Source organism: Muntiacus reevesi, chromosome 6 (genome assembly GCF_963930625.1).
Source record: "Muntiacus reevesi chromosome 6, mMunRee1.1, whole genome shotgun sequence".
NCBI lineage: Eukaryota > Metazoa > Chordata > Mammalia > Artiodactyla > Cervidae > Muntiacus > Muntiacus reevesi.
Window position 1 is genome coordinate 96,261,361 of NC_089254.1, and position 25,544 is coordinate 96,286,904.

Consider the following 25,544-nt stretch of genomic DNA (forward strand, 5'->3'; position numbering starts at 1 on the left):
TGGCAGGCGGATTCCTATCCACTGTACCACCAAGGAAGTCCCAAATAAAGTTTCTAACACTGGTCTCAGGAGGAGTTTAGGAATGGGGAGTCTCTGTCAGCTGCAAGGAGGACACGCTCAGGACCGATGTGGGGAGCAGCTAGAGAGACAGAGAGAGCGTAGATCACACTTTCTCCACTCAGCAGTGATGTGTTCATACCTCCACCTGTCAGCACTTACAGCCTGTCCACTGAGCAATATTTATCCCCAGCAGAGGCTGGAAGAGAGACAGCAAGATGAAACACAGCCTCGGTACATATGAAAATAAACAGTAAGGAGGCATCACTGAGAAAAAGGTCACATGCAGTTACCAGGAAATGGTGAAATAAGGCCAGACCCCATGGGTGTGCAGTTATGATCACTGTGATGATAGGTAAATCACAAGGCACAAAAGAAAAGACAAACATAAATACAAAAAGCAAAGACAAAATTATAAGCACACCTTCCCTGGTGGCTAAAGAATCCGCCTGCCGGTGCAGGAAACACGGGTTTGATCCCTGATCAGTGAAGATCGCGCATGCCGCAGGGCAACTAAGCCCGTGTCCACAGCTATTGAGCCCGTGCTCAGAGCCGGGGAGCCACAACTACTAAGCCCACATGCCACAACTACTTAAGACCATGTGCCACAGAGCTCATGCTCCACAAGAGAAGCCCACACATTGCAGCTAGAGGGTTACCCCAGCTCACCATAACTAGAGAAAAGCCCATGCAGAAATGAAAACCCAGTACAGCCAAATATAAATAAATAAATAAAATTATTTAAAAATAAACAAAATGACAAGCAAAATGAAGACAGGTCACGAAGTCAGTTCTTCCAATAAGTTAAGCCATTCTCAAAGCACACATCCATTAAGTAGGTCAAGATAGTTTATATTCTTAATGCTTAGTGCCCTACACTCCTATTTAAAAAAGATTATGTAAATATAATCTTTGTTGTATCAGAGATGGAGACTGAAGGACAAACCATAATTATGTGAACTAGGAAACAAAACTTTCCCTGAATTCTTCCAAGAGAGAAGCCCAAAGAATCTTCCAGTCCTCTCCTCAGCTTTTTGGTGACAAACAGCTGGAGTTGCCTGCCTGCTTCCAGTTCAAACCAGCAATTTATTACTCTCCCTTGAAAGATATTTTTTTGAATTAGAAAGAAGTTTAAGGCCATGAAGCTTGATATGTGATCTTACAATGAGGAACCTAACGTGCAGGTCGAGACCACACAGCAAATGAGTGGCAAAATTCAGGTCTCTCGATCCATGAAAGAAACAAGTAAACACACAAACATTTTTGCACAAATATGTTCATTGCAGCATTATTTATTATCACAAGACACTGAAAGTAACCAAAACAGTAAGAAGGAAGGGCAAGGTTAATGACATTGGGTGTACTCATACAATGGAGGTGAAGGCAATGGCACCCCATTCCAGTACTCTCGCCTGGAAAATCCCATGGACGGAGGAGCCTGGTAGGCTGCAGTCCATGGGGTCGCTAGGAGTCGGACACAACTGAGTGACTTCACTTTCACTTTTCACTTTCATGCACTGGAGAAGGAAATGGCAACCCACTCCAGTGTTCTTGCCTGGAGAATCCCAGGGACAGGGGAGCCTGGTGGGCTGCTGTCTATGGGTTTGCACAGAGTCGGACACGACTGAAGCAACTTAGCAGCAGCAGCAGCATACCATGGAAATATTATGCAGCCAGTAATGTTACCTGTTAAAGGCTTTTTAATAACAAGGCAAAGATTTATGATAGAGTATTAAGAAAAAACACATAGATTTGTGCACTATTAATGAGGAAAGTGGAGAAGGAAATGGCAACCCACTCCAGTATTCTTGCCTGGAGAATCCCACGGACGGAGGAGCCTGGTGGGCTACATTAGTCCACGGAGTCGCAAAGAGTCGGACATGACTGAGCAACTTCACTTTCAATGAGGAAAGTGATAGAATGATCTCTGGAGAATAACTCAGAACATGAATAATTTTTTCCCCCAATTTCATACTATTTCTAAATTTCCTATATGGGGAATATTATCATCCCTGGATGACTGCATATGGACATGGCCTGCTTCTGCCTGCTCTACTTTATACCTCAAAACAGTAATTACTAGAAGCCTTAGTGGGTCAAGGGGCCCATTCAGAGTTCCTCAACTTAGAGTCAGTGAGCACCTTAACATATGTTATAAATCACACAATTGGCTCCACAGTTCTTCATTTGTCCCTTTATCCATGTCCTCTGCCATGTAATCTGGCAGTGACCTCCCACTGGGGACTAATTCCCACCCTGAGATTGACCACCTGACTTGCTCTGGCTAAAAGCATATGAGCTTCCTAACACAAGTGGAGTCTTGAAATGCACAAATGAACTCACACATTTGTGCCTTTGCCATCACAGTGAGATGGATGTGCTAGGGCAATCTACCGATCCCAGGAGGACAGACACATAAAACAGAATTGTCCCCAGATAAGCCTGGCCAAAATCAACCAACTCTCAGCCTTAGACATGTGAGTAAATCTAGCTGAAACCAGTAAAACCAGTCATTGCCCCTAACCCCACCTAAATGAGCCAACCTCTAGTCAAGGCACAAACGTGTGAACTAAAATAATAAATGATTGTTGTCAAAGCTAAGGAGTTTAGATAGAGATATAGATGGAAAGAACAGATGTATGGATACCAAGGAGAAAAAGGAGTGCCATGAATTGGGGAGGTTGACATATATACACTATTGATGTGTGGGCTGTGTATTTAGCCGCTCAGTCCTGTCCAACTCTTTGTGACCCCATGGACTTGCAGCATCTCCAAAAAAAAGAGGAGATGTGTGTATACCTATAGCTGATTCAGACTTCCCTGGTGGCTTGGAGGGCAAAGCGCCTGCCCACAATGCGGGAGACCAGGGTTCGATTCCTGAGTCAGGGAAGATCCCCTGGAGAAGGAAATAGCAACCCACTCCAGTACCCTTGCCTGGAAAATCCCATGAACGGAGGGGCCCAAGTGACTCAATAGCTGATTCACTTGTACAGCAGAAACTAACAACCACACTCCAATAAAAACTTTTTTTACAAAAGCTAATGATTTTAGGAGTGGTTTGTTTTTCAGGAATATAGCTGGCTGATATAACAGAGCTGAAAGTATCAATATACACAAGAAATTAAATCCATCACACCAGAACCTATGGCAACACAATAGCTGAACCACATTCCTGTAATAATTCCTCTAAACCACCAACTGTAAACCATATCAATAAGTATTTGTAGATTGATCCGATCTACCAGTTAAATCATAAAATAAATGACGTCAGGTGAAGAAGGTCAGCCAGTAAGAAGTTTGCTGAGAACAACATTCCAGCAGCAGTTGAAATTAGAAAAAAGGAGCTGTCATTCTGAACTACTAGGTGTTAGCTTATACTCTGTCTGTTAATGGAAATAAATATCAAATCTGAGGAAACAAAATGACAAATGTAACCTCTGAGGTACCACAGAAGATAAAGTGAAAGGGAATCAGTAGAATATGTATTACACTTTTCCCATATGACCTCACTTTCAGAGTCTTCCTTCACTGGCAAAAGATCAGCAGAGCGCCATAGCTTAGAATTTAGATGGCTGAGTTATTGATAGAACTTAGATGGCTGAGTTACTGATAAAACTACAAAAATAAGAGTCAGTGCACACTCTATACATGCTCAAATTTGTAAAACTTCTGAAGCTCAGATATTGATTTAAAAAAGATTTTTTCCCCTAAATTATATCTATATGCCTTTTAAGTTTCATTTTAGGAGGAAAACATCACCCGGGTCTTTCCTGGCCATTCAATGGCTAAGACCCTGAGCTTCCCTGAGCTTCCACTGCAGGGGGCATTGGTTCGATCCCTCATTAGGGAACTAACATCTCACATGCCATGCAGCACAGCTAGGAAAAAAAAAGAAAAAAGAAGGAAAACATGACCCAATAAGGCCAGTAGTGCAGCGTGGAGAGTAAGAAGCACAGCCGACATATCTCCTGATTTTACTTAAACAGCTTGCTATCAAAGGCCAAGCTCAACTGGCAGATTTCCTGGGGATCACCACTCAGCTGTCAGCAAGAAAACAAAAACAGGCCGCTGTCTCGTGATGACCAGTCCTTCACATTCAAGGGCGAAAGGAAGCAGCTGTGAGCACTGGGGCTGGATGCTGAGGTTACCAAGACAGCAGCTATAAAGCCCACAAACTAAGCTAACATAGAGGTAACACCAAAACGCAGGTCCTCAATCATTTCCATAAATAACTGCACTGAATTGAAACTGATTCCTGGGAGGGGGAAAGAAGAGGTTAAACTCTAAATTGGGAGTAGAAAGTATCTTTATGTTTTATATATATGAGTTATATATGTGTGTCATTTTATATATTATATAAATAATACATATATATCTATATATACACATACACAGATATACATTTATCTATATGGTATGTCAGTGTACTCTTAAAAAGAGAAATTACATAGGGAAAATACCACTTAAATGATATACACACATATGCACCCATTAGCTATTTATATGTCTAAAGCAAAAAAGAAATGTCTGTGAATTAAATAAGTATGCCTTGTAAATCCTTCAGTATTTCATACTTCACCATTTGCCCTGTGAATTTCTTCAACAGAATTGGCAAATCTTGACCCATTTTTGGCGTAAACATCTCTTAAAGGAAAAACGCCAAGGCTAGGTTCTGGAAGCCAGGAGAGGGGAAGAAAGCAGGTGAATATATCAAAGAGTCAGACTAAACTGCAGCCCACTATTCAGACAGAAGGTAGACGCCTGCCTGCCCAGGGTCCCTCCCTGAGTGCCTGGACAATGAAATCACCTCCAGTGTGAGTTGTACGGGGAAGTGTTGAAAACAGTGAAAACAGCGAACACTTAACTATGAGTGTTTACTACGTGCTAAACATTGTTCTAAGTGTTTTAGATATACAGTAATTAATTTAACCCTGAGAGTGACCCTGAAAGGCAAGCACTATGATTGTTCTCATTTTATAGACAAGGACACTAAGAGATTAAACCCCTCAAACTATGTTACCCCTGGGGGTTGATATACAGCCCCCAGGATGTATACGGCCAACCAGGATTGCACACCCAGGCCAACCAGTCCCACAGCCCGGGCTCTTTTCCCCTCTAGCATAATGCTTTGCAAGAGATCAGTGATGAAACATCTCTGCCAAAAGTGAGTATTTTTCAATTAACGTTATTTTGAGCCCATTATTAGCCACTAAAAAAAGTGAAATATTGGTTCTTCCTATACTTCTCACCTTCATTTATATGGACTCCTAATCCACTGTTGCTAAGGTGAAGCATTCCAGTTTAAGACCAGCCAGTAATGGCTCAAATGTTTTGAGAGCTGTGTGCCAGGCCCCATTCTTCATGTTTACCTTCCTGATTTCCTGTTCTTTCTGTGCCTGTGTTTACAGTCTCTTTCACTTATTCTGGTTGTTAATATTGTGGTCAGTTGGTAAATTATGGACTGAATTATGTGGCAATCTGCATAAAGCAATAATAACAAGAGCAAAGCAATAATGACAAGAGCTAATATTTATTAGTGCTTACTAATCGCCAGGCACTGTTATAAATGTATAATATAAAATAACTTAATCCCTACAACAATAGCACAAGGTTGAGTATCGTGAAAATTATTTCCAATTTAAAGATCAGGAAAGAAACACAAGAGTTGAGCCACTTGCTCAAATTCACACCATTAGTAAGTGGCAGAACACAGATTCCAATTCAAGCAAATTGATCCCAGAGATGAGCTGCTGAATTCTATCTGTGGTCTGCATTTGGTATCTCAGGTCCTCCCATAGGAAACTGTGTTTAGAGTACGCATTAAACAAATATCTGTGGAGCAAATGACTGATTTCAAAAGATTTACTTAGTGTATACATGCCCAAAAAAACCCTCTTGCGTACACTTTTCTTCACCAAAATTATGACTCTTACTTGTGAACAGAGAAAGTTTAATGCTTTGTTGTTGTTCAGTTGCTCAGTCATGTCCGACTCTTTGCGACCCCATGGACTGCAGCACACCAGGCTTTCCTGTCCTTCACCATCTCCTGGATTTTGCTCAAACTCATGTCCATTGAGTCAGAGATGCCATCCAACCATCTCATCTCTGTCTACCCCTTCTCCTCTTGTCCTCAATCTTTCCCAGCATCAGAGTCTTTCCCAAGTTTAATGCTAGATAGCAAGGCAATGCCAAAGAATGTTCAAACTATCACACACACAGACACACAAAAACAAAAAACTATCACACAATTGCACTCATTTCACATGCTAGCAAAGTAATGCTCAAAATTCTCCAAGTGAGTCTTCAACATATGTGAACTGAAAACTTCCAGATGTTCAAGTTGGATTTAGAAAAGGCAGAGGAACCAGAGATCAAATCTCCAATATCCGCTGGACCATAGAAAAAGCAAGAGAGTTCCAGGAAAACATCTATTTCTGCTTTACTGACTACTCCAAAGCCTTTGACTCTGTGGATCACAACAAACTGTGGAAAATTCTTAAAGAGATAGAAATACCAGACCACCTTATCTGTCTCCTGAGAAATCTGTATGCAGGTCAAGAAGCAACAGTTAGAACTAGACATATTGTCACCCTGCTTATTTAACTTATATGCAGAGTACATCATGCGAAATGCCAGGCCAGATGAAGCACAAGCTGTAATCAAGATTGCCAGGAAAAACATCAATAACTTCAGATATGCAGATGACACTACCCTAATGGCAGAAAGCAAAGAGGAACTAAAGAGCCTCTTGATAAAAGTGAAAGAGGAGAGTAAAAATGCTGGCTTAAAACTCAACATTCAGAAAACTAAGATCATGGCATCTGGTCCCATCACTTCATGGCAAATAGATGGGGAAACAGTGGAAACAGTGACAGATTTATTTTCTCGGGCTCCAAAATCACTGCAGATGGTGACTCCAGCCATGAAATTAAGACGCTTGCTGCTTGAAAAAAAAGCTATGACCAACCTAGACAGTGTATTAAAAAGCAGAGACATTACTTTGCTGACAAAGGTCCGTCTAGTCAAGTCTATGATTTTTCCAGTAGTCATGCATGGATGTGAGAGTTGGACCATAAAGAAGGCTGAGTGCTGAAGAACTGATACTTTTGAATTGTGGTGTTGGAGAAGACTCTTGAGAGTCCCTTGGACTGCAAGGAGATCCAATCAGTCTATCCTAAAGGAAATCAGTCCTGAATATTAATTGCAAGGGCTGATGCTGAAGCTGAAGCTCCAATACTTTGGCCACCTGATGGGAAGAACTGACTCCTTGGAAAAGACCCTGATGCTGGTAAAAACTGAGGCCAGAAGCAGAAGGGGATGACAGAGGATGGGATGGTTGGATGGCATCACCAACTCGATGGACATGAGTCTAAGTAAGCTTCAGGAGTTGGTGATGGACAGGGAAGCCTGGCAAGCTGCCATCCATGAGGTTGCAAAGAGTCAGACACAACTGAGTGATTGAACTGAGCTATAAATATTGCTTTCTTATACTATTCTAACATTTCAATGACCAAGCAAACAAAGAAGTCATTATTTCACTTTTAAAAAGTTGAGGAGGTATTTCCCATACTAGTTAGCAAAAGAAAATAAAAGGTAATCTCAAATGGATGATGAAAAGCAAAAGAACATACACCACTAGTCCAGGTTTCAGACTCTGAGAAGAAGACTGTTCCTATACTTGGCCACCCCAAACGCATCAGGTTCTTTCTGTACCACATCCTTGCCAGGGGACCCAGCTACTTCCTGTAGGTAAATGACAGATATGTCTGCATTTTTTTACCCTAGAATCTATGCCCTCTAAGATGGCTTAGACCCATGCTCTTGTCAGCAGCTCTAATCAAATGTGATGAAGATACAGCTCTTTGTCATCTCTCTGGGACTTTCTTTCCCAGGTCCCAAGGCCTTGGAACATTTCAACATCAAGATGTCTTCACCACTGCAAACAGAAAAACCTAAGTCACCCATGACTCATATCTCTACCCTTTACTCAGCATACCCGATGTTGTGCTAGTCCTGCTCTGGGTTTCATCGAATCCTTTCAAAATCCATTTTTTCTTTGCCATGCATGACATACACCTTTCTGTTTCTTCCCAGACTGCTATATCAAGCATATCTTCCCTGCTCTGGCATCATCAGCCATCATTTTTCTTCTTCAAGTCTCTGAAAAAACACCACTCTACTTTACTAAGGCCCTGTTTCTCATCAACTGCTGAGTCTCCGCCTTCCATCAGGCATCTGTTCATCTTTAGCTCACAGACTATTGTTTTCACAGACACCTGTGAAATAACACCATAAATTTAGAATATCCATACTAAGCCAGTGCACCCAGTCACTCCATGCCCTGCTGGCTCTAGAAGCCTAGCCAGGCCAGCCAGAAGGAAGATGATTGTTTTTCATGTTCTGGTTCCACTGTCTGTAGAACGGGAAGATTCACAGTTAGAGTTCTTTATTCCACCCAAAATAAAGTTACCTTGACTTGTGCATGGTGCTAATAGATCACTTCTGGATTAGTATATTCTACTCTGAGTCTGTTGACATTTTGTATATTTTCTAACTTGTTTCTTATACCACCTTGGAGGACAGGGGCCATGTCTAATTCTCTCTGAACAGCCTTCATCCAGCTCTAGGTTTCCTTTTTAGGAAGAAGACTGAAACTAACCAACAAAAGTAAATAAACACCTAGCCCCCCAATTACAAAGGAACATGAACAAAATAGAGTAGCTCATGAAGATATCCTCCAGCTGGTAAGGAGCAAAACTTGGTCATTTAAATATAAGCTTTTCATTCCTCGATCTACTTGGGTGCTTCTGCTTATCTCTTTATAAAGTCTTCACTTTTTTAAAAAAAAGAACAGAAAACCCTGCTTAGCAGCCTTAATCATGGGCAGAAATGAACAAGCTGAATGCAGGATGTCTCTCTGGTGGTTTAAAAGGCCGAGCCCACATTCCTAGAACCGGCTCCTGTGGTTGCCAAACCATGTGAAGTTCTTTAAAGGGTTTCAGAGAAGTCTACAGTCAAATTCAGCCCTGAAGACAGATGACTCCAATGTAATCTTAGACTAGTATTTCTTAACCTTTTTTTGGTCACAGGCTCTGTTGAGGATCTAAAAAAAAAAAAGTTATATATGTCCCCAGCAGAAAAACTGACAAATATTGTCAGCCCCAAATTTTGCATACAATTTTAGGGGTGGGTCTCAAACTGTTCAACTGAAGAACATGATAGACAAAGAGGATAAGAGCACCTACATTTGCTCAATATAGTGGGCTCAGGGTTCAAGGAGGGAGGAAGAGGGAAAAGAAGGAGTTAGTAGGGAGATAACAAAGGGAGAAAGAAAGGATGATGGTAGGAGAGAGAAAGAGAGAGGGGAAAAGGGAGGAAGAAGGAGAAAGAAAAATCCTAATAAACTGAGAGTCTCATTTGAACTGTTTAGCTTACCACTTTGTTTCAGGCTCGGAAGCAATTACAGAAGAATTCCCTTTAATCTTTAAAACTGGACAAGAAGATTTGAATCATTGACTTTGCGAGGTACAATGAAATACTAACCATCACTAGAAACAAGGACTCCTAGTTCTGGGCTTTAGGTTGTTTAGACAGTGCAAACGATGAAGAATATTAAATTTAATGCAAACAGTAATGTTTAAATTGCTGCCTATTTATGCGTCTCCTAAGAAATATCATCCTCCTGGATCAGGAAAGCAATCTGCTTAACAGAACACAGGCTCCAGAGGGATCTTTGTGAATTAATCCTCCCTAAGGTGGATGCCAACTGGGATTCAAATGAATCAAATCGTTCTGTTCCCAAACATTTGCCTATCCATACAAAACTCAGAAAAACAACTGAAGCCAAGACCTGAATAATGCTTTCCTCAGCAAGTTCCCCAGCTCCTTCATGCACACTGCCTACCTCTGATTTCACATACTCCAAACGGTTACTGTTCACACTCATTATTCCCTGCATACAAAAGGGGTTTTGCTAGCATAGGAAGCCTTTACTCAGAGAAAAACTGATACTTAAGATGAACTGTGGATCAGAAACTCTTTGCAAAGTATATCTGACCCACTGTACCTATTCTCAGCAAATTACCAGCACAGCCTATTGCAGTGCGGTCCAAAAAAAAAAGCACAGCCTAAAAATTGAGAAATCTGTTTTATTCGGCAGATTTCTGAGGACTTAGGTCCAGAAGAGAGCCTCTCAGACAGCTCTGAGGGACTGCTCCAAAGAGGTGAGGGATAAGTCAGGATGTACAGAAATATTTCGCAACAAAAACCAGGTAGTCGGAACATCAAAACTGCTCCGGAACTGTGACTTAAAGAAACCCAGACACCTGAAGTAAATGAATTCAGCACTTTTCTTTATATGGGAAGATGCAAGAGTTTGGGCTCATTGAAATCATTCCTCTGATATGCACCTTAACTATCTAGGGCCAGTATCCTGCTTTTCTCCATCCTAAACCTCCTTAATGGGCATAGTCTGGCTGATGGCCACAACACCTTTTGTTGACTGATAAGGCAGGCAGCATTCCTTGTGTATGGCATTATAGCACCTCTAAATAGGAGGGGCCAGATGGGGGAGGTGAATGTTGTGTGCTTTGGACTGATAGGAAAGTTTCCTGAAAAAGATTGATCATTTCTCCCCATACTAAGCTATAAGTAGGTGGCTCCTTTATGCTACATGTATACTGATTAGCATTAGAAAGCAAAAAAAAAAAAAAAAAAGTGTTATCAGGAAGAGGAGGGGATCCTGAACTTTTGGAAAACTGCTTATTTGCAATCATTTCACTCAGGGTTTTGTTTTAGAAGAATCAGTGTCCTAGCCCTGTGTTCACTATCTGCTTCCCTTCAACCATCACCACCGTTTCAACTCTACTCAACACTTCGGGGCTCAAATGAAATTCTGCCTCGTTCCTGCAACTTTTTCTGTGATCATCCCTGGGCATGCTCTCTCTCCTCTGAGCTGCTACAGTGTACTCTCAGGACACTGCCCGTGTTCAGTCTGATCAAGTATTGGGGTACATGGTATCTTCCCTAGACTCTGAGCTACTTTGAGGTAAGAATCTAAGTTTTACTGGGCTTCCCAGGTGGTGCTAGTGGTAAAGAATTCACCTGCCAGTGCAGGAGAAATAAAGAGATGTGGGTTCGATCTCTATGTTGGGAAGATGCCCTTGAAGGAGGCCATGGCAGCCCACTCCAGTATTCTTGCCTGCAGAATCCCATGGACAGAGGAGCCTGGCGGGCTCCATAGGGTTGCAAAGAGATGGACATGGCTAAAGTGACTTGGTACACACCAAGTTTTACTATCATTGTCTCACAAGTATCTAGAACACATGGTAAGTGCTCAGCAAACATGGATTTGAAGGGGAAACTTGCCCAGATTGTTTAGGCCAGCTCTGATCTGCATATTCTAGAACCAAGGCTGCTGCATGCCTGACTAGCTCCACAGATAACGGAATATAACAGAGGTGTTGCTATGTTATCACACCCCTGACACAGGGCCATTCCCTCTGCCTAGAAGCCTCTTGCACATACACCTAGTTCTTTTCCTCATCTGCTGATCTTTGCTCAAATGCTACCTTTAAAGAAAGGCCTTCCCTGTCTATGCTAGTTAAAATGTCAACTCTCCTTTTGCTACGGTTTGAATGTTTGTGTCCTCCCAGAATTCACATGCTGAAATTCTAATGCCCAAAGTAATGGTCATAGGAGGTTGGGCCTTGGGGAGATAATTAGGTCATTAGGGTGACACCCTCTATAATGAAATTAATGCCCTTGTAAAAGAGTCCCCACAGGGCTCCAGTACTTTCTACCATCTGAGGACACAGTGAGCCGTGAAGGAACTCAGGATGGGAAAGAACAAGTTACTGGTCCTAGGTAGATAAGGTGCATATCAGAGGAATGATTTCAATGAGCCCAGGCTCTTTCATCTTCTTGAAACAGAGAAAAATGCTAAATTCACTAACTTGAGATGTCTGGTTTTTCTTTAATTAACAGTAATTTTTGAATGTTCTGACTACCTGGATTTTGTTGCAAAAACTCCTATATAACCTGACTCCTCCCTTACCTCTTTGGAACAGAACCTTAGAGCTATCTGCGAAGCTGCATCCCAGGCTTCAGTCCTCAGAAAGTCCATCAAATAAAACATAATTCTCAACTTTTAAGTAGTGAGTTTTTTTCAGTCAACAGCCAGAACCACCTATGTGAGCAAGTCCTGAATTCTTGATCCACAGAAATCATGAGAGGTAATAAATGATTATTGCTAGTTTAAGCCACGAATTTTGGGAGATCTGTTAACACAGCAGTAAATAACTATACAAGAGGTATTAGAAGTGACTTCCACAAAGGGAAGTAGGGCTTGAAATAGAGGCATCAAAGGAACTGTAAGAATAACAGAGGCAAACCAGTAAAGAGAATATGGGTGGTGTCTTCCCTGGTAGTCCAGTGTTTAAGACTTAATCTTTCAATGTAGGGAATGCGGGTTCAATCCCTAATTGTGGAGCTAGGATCCCACTTGCCTCACTGCCAAAAACACCAAAACATAAAACAGAAATAATATGGTAACAATTTCAATAAAGACATTTAAAATAGTTCATATCAAAAAGAATATTAAAAAAGAGAGAGAGAGCGAATGGGAAAACCATATGCAAAGGCAGTTACAAACATTAAACAGAAACCACATCCACACAGAACCTCAGCACTGGGAGAAATCTTAAAGGTTATTTAGTCTAATCTCCCATCTAGCGCTACAGTCCATTAAAAAAAAAAAAAAAAAGCAACTAAGGCAGGGACTGCATGAGTTTATCTAAGCTAAAATGCATAAAAAGGCTGACTCTCTATAGCTGTCCTCCATGTTATAATAAAATGAAGGGTATATAGTCATAACAGAGACCATATCCCTGAATTTTAACAGAGGTCATTCCTGGAAATGATTTAATAAGAAACTGAAAGGGGAAAAAAGATGGAGAGCAGAGGAGGGGAGAAGAAAGAGTGAAAGGAGGAGAAGCAGGAGGAAAAGAAGGGGATCAGGAAAACGAACAATAACAACTCTGCAACAACAGAGGAAGAAAGAGGAGGTGAGGAGAGAAGGAAGAAACACTGAGTCACTGAAATGCTATGTGGTAGACACTGTCCCAGGTTCTTTTTTTTTTTTTTTCCCTCGAGTCCCAGGTTCTTTAAACACATCATCTCATGTTACCCTCAGAACAGCTCCACATCCTCGAATTATTTCAGCTGTATTTCCTTCCGTCCCTCCCAGGGGACTTCCCCTCACCCTGTTCCCTTGTTGAGGCAGGGACAGTAGAGAAACCACAGAGAAGAAGGATTAGATCATCATGCATCTAACCTCTTGTCAGGAGAAATCTGAGAATACACTTAGGGCTCCAAAGGGTCTAGTCAGGAAAGAACTCACCCACAGATTTGGGACCGTCCCTTTGCTGAGGACAGAAGGCCAAAGTTTCTGAGCTGTTTGTGGGTAGACCTCTAATCAAAAGAAGAATGAGCCTGAGAAAGAAAAAACCTGCAGCATTCTCTGTCCCAAGATAAGATGTTTTACTGATCCCAGAGTTGGTTCTGTTAGAGGTCATTGGTAGATCTAAGGTGCTTCCCTGGCAGCTCAACTGGTAAAGAATTTGCCTGCAATGTAGGAGACCCTGGTTTGATTCCTGGGTTGGGAATATCCTCTGGAGAAGGGATAAGCTGCCCACTCCAGTATTCTTGGGCTTCCCTGGTGGCTCAGTTGGTAAAAGAACCCACCTGCAATATGGGAAACCTGGGTTTCCCACATACAGCACAGTAGATCTATGAGGGATTCCCAGGTGGATCAATGGTAAAGAATCTGCCTGCTAATGCAGTAGACGCAGTAGTCGTGGGTTCCATTTCTGGCTCGGGAAGATCCCCTGGAGGAGGAAATGGTGACCTCGTCCAGCAGTCTTGCTGGGAAAATTTCATGGACAGAGGAGACTGGCAGGCTACAGCCTGGGGGTTGAAAGAGTCAGACACAACTGAGCATGCACATGCATGCATGTGATAGATCTAAGAACCCCAACTGGAGAAGGGATTCCCCCACAAAGCTAATGGCCTCTTTGTGAAGTGAACACAGGCATGTGCCTTTAACCCAAGGAAGCAGGAGGCATCCTATCCTGTAGGCAGTCACTTCATAAGACGTGTCATGTGTAGAGTGGTATAGGAGGGGAGGGGACATCTAGGTCAAGACAGAGGACATCAAGTTAGGGACCATCCTGCACTCTGCCATCCTGCCGGGAGAAGAGAGCATATGCCAAACTAGCATTAGAGGATACAGTTTTCAAAACTTACTCAAGATACTAAAATAGGTGGTTATACTTCTAGGAAAGCAAACATAGAAAATTCAATTTTAAAAGTTTCATAGAGCCTGTGCCAACTAAAGTCCTATGGAGTAATGGTAAAAACATGTGAACATCTCTAAGACCAGGAAAACTAAACTCTCAACACATACCAAGCTAATGGCCTTTATAATGGGCATGAAAGGGTAACCAATGAGAAAGTCTAGGAATGCTCACCAAGATCTCCTATACATGGGGTTAAGGAAACATGTCGGAAATGGGTCCAGAGGATACCCAAGAAGTGTTTATGGAGAAGAGTGGTCATAAACATTCCTTCTCAGGGAAAAAAAAAACAAACATGGCATGACCTCTTGAAATGGTGGATGTACTGGAGTTATCAACCAGAGAGGCCAACCTGATATGTGGAAGGATGCTTTGCTGCCCAGTCCACAGGGTCAAAAAGAGCAATTAGTACCATTCAGTTCTAGCAAATTCCCAGAGCACACAGTCTCAGATAGAGCTACACTCTGTGCCTCTTTGCATTTCCCCAGGGCCCAAGCACAGGCCACACACAGCAGGTATGTGGCTGAAGCGGGTGCCAGTGATACTGTGACACACGCTCTGCACCCGCAAGGAGGTCAGGGCCAAAGGTGCCCAGCTGCTGCCCCCACTCTGGGTTTACCGTCATTGAAGTTGTCGCTGGCGGCGATGTGGGTGAATGGCGACTGGGCCCGTGGCTCCTCACAGAGGGAGTAGCTGTGCTCAGCTTGGATGAGGGGCGCCGGGGACGTCGGGGATGGCTCCACCTCCATCGACACACTCTTCTCTGAGAGGAAAGGGTCGTTCAGGAGCTGGCCCAAGACGTTCTGGGAGAACTCATCCAGAAGCTCCGAGAAGTGCTACAAGTGCAAAGGAGGAAGAACTCAGTGTCTTTTAACTATGGTCTGATATTTACACACATATTCTAACACAAGGGCTTCCCAGGTGGTGCCAGTGCTAAAGATTCTGCCTGCCAACGCAGGAGACATGAGAGGCGCGCTTCAATCCCTGGGTCAGGACGATTCCCTGGGGGAGGGCATGGCAACCCACTCCAGTATTCTTGCCGGGAGAATCCCATGGACAGAGGAGTCTAGCAGGCCACAGTCTATAGGGTCGCACAGAGTTGGACACAACTGAAGTGACTTAGCACATTCGCACACGTTCTAACACCAAAATATCATCCACAACTTCTAACAACATCCAAACGAAGTCACTCATGCACAATGTCCAATTATCTGTTGCTGTGTAGCAAACCACCCCAAAGACAAGTGGCTTAAAATAGCATGATTTATTGTTTCTCACTATGCTATGGGTTGGCTGGGTGGATACACTGATTCATCTGTGTTCACTGGCAGAGATGCAATGAGCTGGAATTTTGGCAGGGGCTGGGCTGGGCTGGGACACTGGGTGCCTGGGCCTTTTCCTCAAAGAGGCTTTATCAGACGGGGAGTTCTCGCATGACGGTAGAAATGTTCCTGGAGGGAGAAAGCCAAAGCTGAATGGCCCCAGAGGTCACACAACATCACTCCCTCCACATTCTTCAGGTCAAGGCAAGTGACAAGGCCAGCCCAGATTCATGGCATGAAAAGAGACACCACCTCTTGAACAGAGGAATGGCAAGAATCACACTGCAGGCCGGTGGAAACAGGATGGCATGAGTCACTCGGGGCCATGACTGCAACTATCTACCACCTTTCACACTGGAAATATCTGAAAATAAGCAAGCTATCCTGCATTTCTCTAGCATGAAAGGGTTATTCATAGCCAAGTGCCAAGTTCAAAGGCATCCGAATAAGCTTTCCTCTATTCTCCCAAGTACCTGTACTTTGTTCCTTTCTAGTTTTTCCTTAATCTACTTCATCTCTTCCCATCTTCCATCTCCAACAGCATCACCCCCCTAGCCCCCACCCTGCCAGGGTGATGAAACAGAAATGGTCTTTGCACAGCCCCACAGGGAGACCTGCACTCCCTGTTCCACAGCCCCACACTTATAGGACTGTAGCCCCATCCATTCTGCCTCACTAATAGAGGGATATTCATCATATGAGGGTTTACAGAGCCAAGTTTCTCAACCTCAGCACTACTGCCATTTTGGATGGCAAATTCCTTGTTACGGGGGGTGCAGCTGTTCTGTGCATTGGGGTGTTTAGCAGCATCCCTGGCCTCTACGCTCACCAGGCCAGTAGCACTCCCCTAGTCGTGAAAGCCAAAAATGTCTCTGCTGCTGCTGCTAGACACTGTCAAATGGCCCTGGGGGGAGTAAGGGGAAGACCACCCTTGGTTTATTTATTTATTTTTTTAACGTGGACCATTTTTTTAGTCTTTACTGAATTTACAATATTGTCTCTGTCCTATATTTTGGTTTCTTGACCACGAGACATGTGGGACCCTAGCTCCCCAACCAGGCGCTGAACTCTCACCCGCTGCCTTGGAAGGCAAAGTCTCAACCACTGGACCACCAGGGAAGTTCCTCACCCTTGGTTTATTATAATTTTTTAAAGAATATTTTAGCCACAGGTTATGTGGGATGTTAGCTCCACACCAGGAACTGACAGTGAGCCCCTCATGGAAGTGCCGAGTCTTAACCACTGGAGCAGCAGGGAAGTCCCTACCCTTGGTTTAGAACTCATGCTGCAGAGGATATTAAAAATAATTCTAAACTAATTTCATTTAAAAGTTTGGTTGACACCAGCTGTTAGAGCCATTTCTACCTTCTAACCGTTCCCTGAGTCATAGACCAACAAGTGTCATCGTTACTGATTAAACTTCAGGGACACTTAACGAAGTTTGGAAAGTAGGTAGAGTAATAAGAGAATTGATTGCAAATGATGATACTTGGGGGGAGGTGATGAAAATTTGTAAGATTCACAGGGCAACTAAGTCCTACCATGGAACTGAAGGGTCAGTGAAGGTGTTATGAAAATGAATGCGGCTTAGGGAAGGTGGGGGCAGGAGGTGACCCTAAGGTTAGAGCTCTAAGATTAGGATAGTTGTAGGTCAGAACTGCCCCCTTCCAGAAAAAACAGAAGACAACAGAGAAGAGGCCTTGTAGGCGAGGTCCTTAAAGCAGCATCAGATGCGTGGGTTTCACCAACAGCACAGACATGAGAAAAGCTGCATCTCATCAGGACAGAATGCAGAGAAGCCACAGACCTCGGGTACATCCTAATAGGCATGTGTCATGTAAGAGAACAAGAGAGGGTGGTTGGGTAAGAGTTCTCTGTGCACAAACATATTTAAAACTGAAAGGTCCTTAGACATATCTAAGGCAAGAATTCCCTGAGAGGGACTTCCCTGGTGGTCCAGTGGAAAAGACTCAGAGCTCCCAAAGCAGAAGGCCCGGGTTCACTCCCTGGTCACGGAACTAGGCCCCACATGCTACGACTAAGAGTAAGCATGAGGGCTTCCCTGCTGCCTGCAGCCCACGGGGTCGCAGAGAGTAAGACACGACTGAGCGACTGAACAACAAGGTGGGGGCTTCCCAGATGTCTCAGTGGTGAAGAATCCGGCTGCCAAGGCAGGAGATGCAGGTTCGATCCCTGGATCGGGAAGATCCCCCGGAGATGGAAATGGCAACCCACTCCAGTATTCCTGCCTGGGGAATCCCATGGACAGAGGAGCCTGGTGGGTTACAGTCCATGAGGTGGTAAAAGAGGCAGACACGGCTTAGCAACCAAACAACAACAACAATACAGCAACTAAGAGTTCGCAGGCTGCAACTAAAATGATTCTGATGCTGAAACAAAGATCCCACACTCAGCAGTGAAGATCCTGTGTGCAACAACCAAGACCTAATGCAGCCAAGTGAAAAAATATTTATATATTTAAAATCCCCTTAGAAAGAATGCCAACTGTCTGCATCACAATTATCAGGAGGATTTTGTTTTAGTTGTTTTATGATGAAATATTTTAAGCATTCAGAAAAAGTATAGACAATAGTAACATGAGTAATGATGATAATGAGTAATAATGATGATAATACCTTTTCAAAAAAATCTTTTTTTCCAAGTTTGCTACTACAACCTTTATTTCTTTACTCTTTATTTAAAAAATAATAATAAAACATGAAGCTCCCATTTAATCCCCTTCTTCTTTCTCAAAGTTAACTAATGCCCTGAACTTGGTGTTTATTTTTCCCATCTAGAACTTGACACTTCTACTATATAAGTATGTTTCCATTACATACATATAGGTTTTTTTTAACTTTAAATAGTACCATACTTTACACCTCCTCTGCAACTTTCTTCCCTCAAAAAAATTCTTTAGACTTATTAATGTTTGTATGTGTAGCTCTATTCTTTAATTTTGATTTTTGAATTGTATTACATTATATTTATTCATTTCCTCTTAAGGGACATTTAAAGATTGTTTATATGTATGATACTATAATAAACATTACTGAACATAACAGGAAATTTTAAAACATAGAAATCCTATGACCCATCTTCAGAACTTTTGACTTATTAGGTCAAAGATAGCCATATTAAAACCAATTCATGTTGATGTATGGCAGAAACCATCACAATATTGTAAAGTAATTATCCTCTAATTAAAAATTAAAATTAAAAAAAATAAAACCACCACTGCCATCATCAGTCATTCAAATGTTCATGTCTATTTTTCAAACACTGAAGGTTGACACCAACTCTATTCACCACCCCTCTCTTTACACCACTTTACAATTAAGTCCCTGGAAGTTTACAAAGTCCCTAGCAGTTTGAACATGCTCAAAGTCAGAGAAAGAGTCATGGATTTTGCAACCACTGTATGCTAAACTTTAGATAGGTCCTGTGGATACAAAATAATAAATAAGAAGATAAAGGAACTTCCCTGATAGCCCAGTGGTTAAGAATCTTCCTTCCAGTGCAGGGAATGAGGGTTCAATCCCTGGTCAGTTCAGTTCAGTCACTTAGACATGTCCAGCTCTTTGCAACCCCATGGGCTGCAGTATGCCAGGCTTCCCTGTCTATCACCAACTCCTGGAGCTTGCTCAAACTCATGTCCATTGAGTCAGTGATGCCATCCAACTATCTCATCCTCTGTCATCCCCTTCTTCTCCTACCTTCAATCTTCCCCAGGATCAGAGTCTTTTCAAATGAGTCAGTTCTTCACATGAGGTGGCCAAAGTATTGGAGTTTCAGCGTCAACATCAGTCCTTCCAATGAATATTCAGGACTGATCTCCTTTAGGATGGACTGGTTGAATCTCCTTGCAGTCCAAGGGACTCAAGAATGTTCTCCAACACCACAGTTCAAAAGCATCAATTCTTCAGCATTCAGTTTTCTTTATAGTCCAACTCTCACATCCATACATGACTACTGGAAAAACCATAGCTTTGACTAGAAGGACCTTTGTTGGCAAAGTAATATCTCTGCTTTTTTAATACGCTATCTGGGTTGGTCACAGCTTTTCTTCCAAGCAGCAAGCATCTTTTAATTTCATGCCTGCAGTCACCATCTGCAGTGATTTTGGAGACCAAGCAAATAAAGTCTGTCATTGTTTCCCCATCTATTTGCCATGAAGTGATGGGACCAGATGCCATAATCTTAATTTTCTGAATGTTGAGTTTTAAGCCAGCATTTTCACTCTCCTCTTTCACTTTCATCAAGACGCTCTTCAGTTCCTCTTCACTTTCCACCATAAGGGTGGTATCATCTGCATATCTGAGGTTATTGATATTTCTCCCAGAAACCTTGATTCCAGCTTGTGCTGCATCCAGCCCAGCATTTCTCATGATGTACGCTGCATATAAGTTAAATAAGCAGGATGACAATACACAGCCTTGATGTACTCCATTCCCAATTTGGAATCAGTCCATTGTTCCATATCTGGCTCTAACCATTGCTTCTTGACCTGCACACATATTTCTCAGGAGGCAGGTCAGGTGGTCTGGTATTCCAATCTCTTTTAAGAATTTTCCAGTTTGTTGTGATCCACACAGTCAAAGGCTTTGGTATAGTCAATGAAGCAGAAGTAGATGTTTTTCTGAAATTCTCTTGCTTTTACTACAATCCAGTGGATATTGGCATTTTGATCTCTGGTTCCTCTGCCTTTTCTAAATCCAGCTTGAAAATCTGGAAGTTCTTGGTTCCCTGGTCAGGGAACTATTAACCCACATGCCTCGGGGCTACTAAGCCCATACACACCTGCACACCACAACTAGAGAACCCAGGCACCACAGTGCAATATCCCAAGGGCCGTAACTAAGATCTGAGGCTAAATATTAAAAAAAAGAAGAAGACAGAAAAAGCCCTGTCTTCTCTAGCCATATCACTTCGACCAAACTTTTATGTGCAGATGAGTCAGCTGGGGATGTTAAGACATAGAAGATGATTCACAAATGCAGGTGGGCCCAAGATCAGCTCCCAAGTAATGCTGCTCACCCATGGACCAGACCTTGCATGGCAAGGAGTGGAACAGCTTTAAGGTTAAGACTAGAACCCAGAGACTTCCCTGGTGGTCCAGTGGTTAAGAATCTGCCTCCAATGCAGGGGACATGGGTTTGTACACCCCAACTACTGAAGCCCTTCTACTCTAGAGCTCATGTTCTGCAGCAAGAGAAGCCACCACACAGCCATAAAAAAAGAAGAGAAAAGACTAGAACCCAGGTTCTCTGATTCACTGATGACCTGAAGCCAGGGTCTGATTCCCTAAGCAGATCCCCAAAGACAAATTTACTTGTTGCCTGATGGCAAATACGCTGCAAGCATCTGACAGAATTCAACACAGAAATCAAGGAAACTAAAAGAGAAATAAATGACACAATATAGAATGCAAAAGCAAGTCCTGAATTCACAACCCCTGCATTCTCAAGCCACGATTCCATCCTTGCGCTGCAGTGTCAGCCCTGGCCGGCTGTGTGAGCCCAGCTAAGCCTCTGGAATCCCACTTTATCCTGAGGCAAGGCTCTCTTTGGTTGTCCGTGCTTTCCCATGGAAGTTGCCAGGTTGGACTACTCTGCTGACACTATTTTCTTTCTCCTGAGCAGCACTAATGAATGTTTTCATGAACATCCCCTGGATAAGCAGTAATAAACCTTCTTTCACTGGGCTAACCATCCTTGACCTCCCTTCACATTGGATTCTGTAGCAATTATCATGTCACCAAACAATTTAGCCCTAAATGACAGGGAGTCCTGAAGAACCCATGGCTGTTACCAAGCACATTATGACAACCTTCACTCCGGAAAACGAAGCTCCTCAAAAGAAGGGGGCGACTGTGCTTAACCACCGCCTACGCCGAGGCACTCAGCAAAGTGGTAAGCAGGAGAAGGTCCCAGAGAGACACTTGAGATTGAAAAAATACGCCCAACTTGTCCCAACCAGACGCAGTGACTCAGCCCAGCAAATTAGCTCCAGCTGGGTCCCCCTGGCAGCAGTGGGCCCTAGGACTCAGTAGACAGGTCAAGACACCATAGGCCATGCAGAGATCAGGCCAGAATCATACCACCTTTAATGCCAATGAGAGAAGGGCATACAGTCCTAGAGGCTGAACACCAGAGAAACGAGCAAAGTGAGCCTCAAAGATGGAGGTTTTCTGCTGAGAAATACTTGAGCAAAGGACTACTCGTGTAGTAGATCAAGGGTTATGAAATGGTCACTTGAATTCTTTTAAAGCTATGGCATAATGGAGTTTTACCATTCTGTCTAAGAGGTTATGGGTTTAGAATGTTTTCACAGCTTTTCCCTCAACCAACATTTACAACAATCCTGGGAAGTTGGTTTTAAACCTATTGTCCAGGGTCAGAGTCGTGAACTATTTGAGCTTGGACTTGACATAGATCTTCTTACTGCAGATTGAACAAACTTTCCCCACATTGCTTCTCCTAGGAAAGAGGTATCAAAGCTTCACAGTCTAACCCCATGGAGAAATTCTAACCAGGGTGAAAACATGATGCTGATACTGATCATTAATGAAGATGCTAACAGGATCAGGTGGTAGGCTCATCCGACGGACCAAGTTCTTGACTTTTGGAACATAAGGTAGGTGCTTTCTGATAAGATAGGCTTGTCCCCATTTATAGATGAGAAAACTAGGGCTCAGTGTGGTTAGGTACCTTGCCCACGGTTAGCACTGCATAGCTGAATTACTATTCCATCCCTAGTCTAGCCAGTCCCAAAGTCTATGCCCTTTCTACCACAGAATGCCCCACCGTTTAGGTCAGCCTCTAAAGCTGACACATAACAGAGACTGAAGTTTAAAAAAATATAGACTCACTGATAGCCCATTCCCTCACCCATTATGAACATGCAGTCTTCAACATTCAAAGTCTAGAACTATGTCAGGGGATTGTTAAGATTGAGAGTCTCCTTGTATCACTTCCATGGGGTGTCAGCAATAAATATGGACGTATGTACTTGCTTCAGAGCATAGTTCTGCCAAAGGGCTCAAAGTCACAGACTCTCCAAGTTGGAAGAAACTTCCTGCTTGGGTCAAACCTCTGTCTCACGACATAAGCGTTCCTCATCTCCTCAGTGAAGATGCATGCAAGTTCTTTTATGAATTCATTTCAAAGTCTGTCTCCCCATTACTGAAGACCTGACATTTAATGCTCCTGCATTGAATTAATGCAACCTGGCCCCAATCATCCTGTGAAGTCTTCTTTCCCTTTATTCTAATACCTAACACTTTCATTCCAGCCCTAACAGTGTCCATATGATACTGGAGCAGCACAGCTTTGAAGTCAGACAACTGGATTTGAATCCTGGCTTCTAGTTGTGCAAACCTGATGAAGATCCTTCAGTTCTCTAAACTTCAGTTTGCTCCTTAGTGAGGATAACAATAGTACCAGCTTCCTGTCATGATGATTTAATTAAATAATGCATGTAAAGCACCTAATGCTTCACTGGCATAGCAGTCAATATTTTGAAAAGTTTTTTTTTTTTTATAAAAGCCATCAAAATTAAATAGGGTTTAATGTCTACACATGGACATCACCAGATGGTCAATACTGAAATCAGATTGATTATATTCTTTGCAGCTGAAGATGGATAAGCTCTAGAGAGTCAGCAAAAACAAGACTGGGAGCTGACTGTGGCTCAGAACTTGAACTCCTTACTGCAAAATTCAGACTTAAATTGAAGGAAGTAGGGAAAATCATGAGGCCATTCAGGTATGACCTAAATCAAATCCCTTATGATTATACAGTAGAAGTGACAAATAGATTTATTGGATTAGATCTGACAGACGGAGTGTTTGAAGAACTACAGACAGTTGGTAACATTGTACAGAAGGCGGTGATCAAAACCATCCCCAAGAAAAAGAAATGCGAAAAGGGAAAATGGTTGTCTGAGGAGGCCTTACAAAGAGCTAAGAAAAGAAGAGAAGCTAAAGGCAAAGAAGAAAAGTAAAGCTATATTCATCCGAATGCAGAGTTTCAAAGAATACCAAGGAGAGATAAGAAAGCCTTCTTAAGTGATTAATGCAAAGAAAAAGAGGAAAACAACAGAATGGGAAAGACTAGAGATCTCTTCAGTAAAATTAGTAGTACCAAGATAACATTTCATGCAAAGATGGGCACAATAAAGGACAGAAATAGTATGGAACTAACAGAAACAGAAGCTATTAAGAAAAGGTGGCAAGAATACACAGAAGAACTATGCAAAAGAGATCTTAATGACCCAGATAACCATGATGGTGTGATCAGTCATCTAGAACCAGACATCCTGTAGTCTGAAGTTAAGTGGGCCTTAGGAAGCATCACTATGAACAAAGCTAGTGGAGGTGATGGAATCCCAGCTGAGCTATTTCAAACCCTAAAAGATGATGCTGTTCAAGTGTTGCACTCAATGTGGCAGCAAATTTGGAAAACTCAGCAGTGGCCACAGGACTTGAAAAGGTCAGTTTTCATTCCAATACCAAAAAAGGGTAATGCCAAAGAATATTCAAACAACTGCACAATTGCACTCATTTCGCATGCTAGCAAGGTAATGTTCAAAATCCTACAAGCTAGGCTTCAATAGTATGTGAACCAAGAACTTCCAGATGTTGAAGCTGGATTCAGAAAAGGCAGAGGAACCAGATGTCAAATTGCCAACATCTGCTGGATCATAGAAAAAGCAAAGGAATTCCAGAAAAACATCTACTTCTGCTTCAAAGACCATCACAGTCAATAAATAAATAAATAAAATATTTTAAAGTTGTTCAGTTCAGTTCAGTCACTCAGTCGTGTCCGACTCTTTGTGACCCCATCAATCACAGCACACCAGGCCTCCCTGTCCATCACCAACTCCCAGAGTTTACTCAAACTCATGTCCATCGAGTCGGTGATGCCATCCAGCCATCTCATCCTCTGTCGTCCCCTTCTCCTCCTGCCCCTAATCCCTCCCAAAATCAGGGTCTTTTCCAATGAGTCAACTCTTCACATGAGGTGGCCAAAGTATTGGAGTTTCAGCTTCAGCATCAGTCCTTCCAATGAATACCCAGGACTGATCTCCCCTAGGATGGACTGGCTGGATCTCCTTGCAGTCCAAGGGACTCTCAAGAGTCTTCAACACCACAGTTCAAAAGCATTAATTTTTCAGCGCTCAGCTTTCTTCACAGTCCAACTCTCACATCCATACATGACCATTGGAAAAACCATAGCTTTGACTAGACGGACCTTTGTTGGCAAAGTAATGTCTCTGCTTTTTAATATGCTATTTAGGTTGGTCATAACTTTCCTTCCAAGGAGTAAGCATTTTTTAATTTCATGGCTGCAATCAGCATCTGCAGTTATTTTGGAGCCCAAAAAAAAACAAAATCCGACACTGCTTCCACTGTTTCTCCATCTATTTGCCATGAAGTGATGGGACCAGATGCCATGATCTTAGTTTTCTGAATGTTGAACTTTAAGCCAACTTTTTCCACTCTCCTCTTTCACTTTCATCAAGAGGCTTTTTAGTTCCTCTTCACTTTCTGCCATAAGGGTGGTATCATCTGCATATCTGAGGTTATTGATATTTCTCCCAGCAATCTTGATTCCAGCTTGTGCTTCTTCCAGCCCAGCATTTCTCATGATGTACTCTGCATATAAGTTAAATAAGCAGGGTGACAATATACAGCCTTGACGTACTCCTTTTCCTATTTGGAACCAGTCTGTTGGTCCATGTCCAGTTCTAACTGTTGCTTCCTGACCTTCATATAGGTTTCTCAAGAAGTAACCTTACATAAATTGTT

General features: G+C 42.6%; 1 protein-coding gene across 1 annotated transcript in view; it reads right to left on the minus strand.

The window, feature by feature from the left end:
- The window catches only part of CREB3L2 (cAMP responsive element binding protein 3 like 2), a 127,388-nt gene that overhangs the window by 35,699 nt on the left and 66,145 nt on the right, over window positions 1-25,544 (minus strand). The window contains exon 2 of the mRNA XM_065939093.1: window positions 15,031-15,247. Coding sequence (XP_065795165.1) covers window positions 15,031-15,247 — 217 coding nt within the window. The remainder of the gene's footprint in view (window positions 1-15,030; window positions 15,248-25,544) is intronic.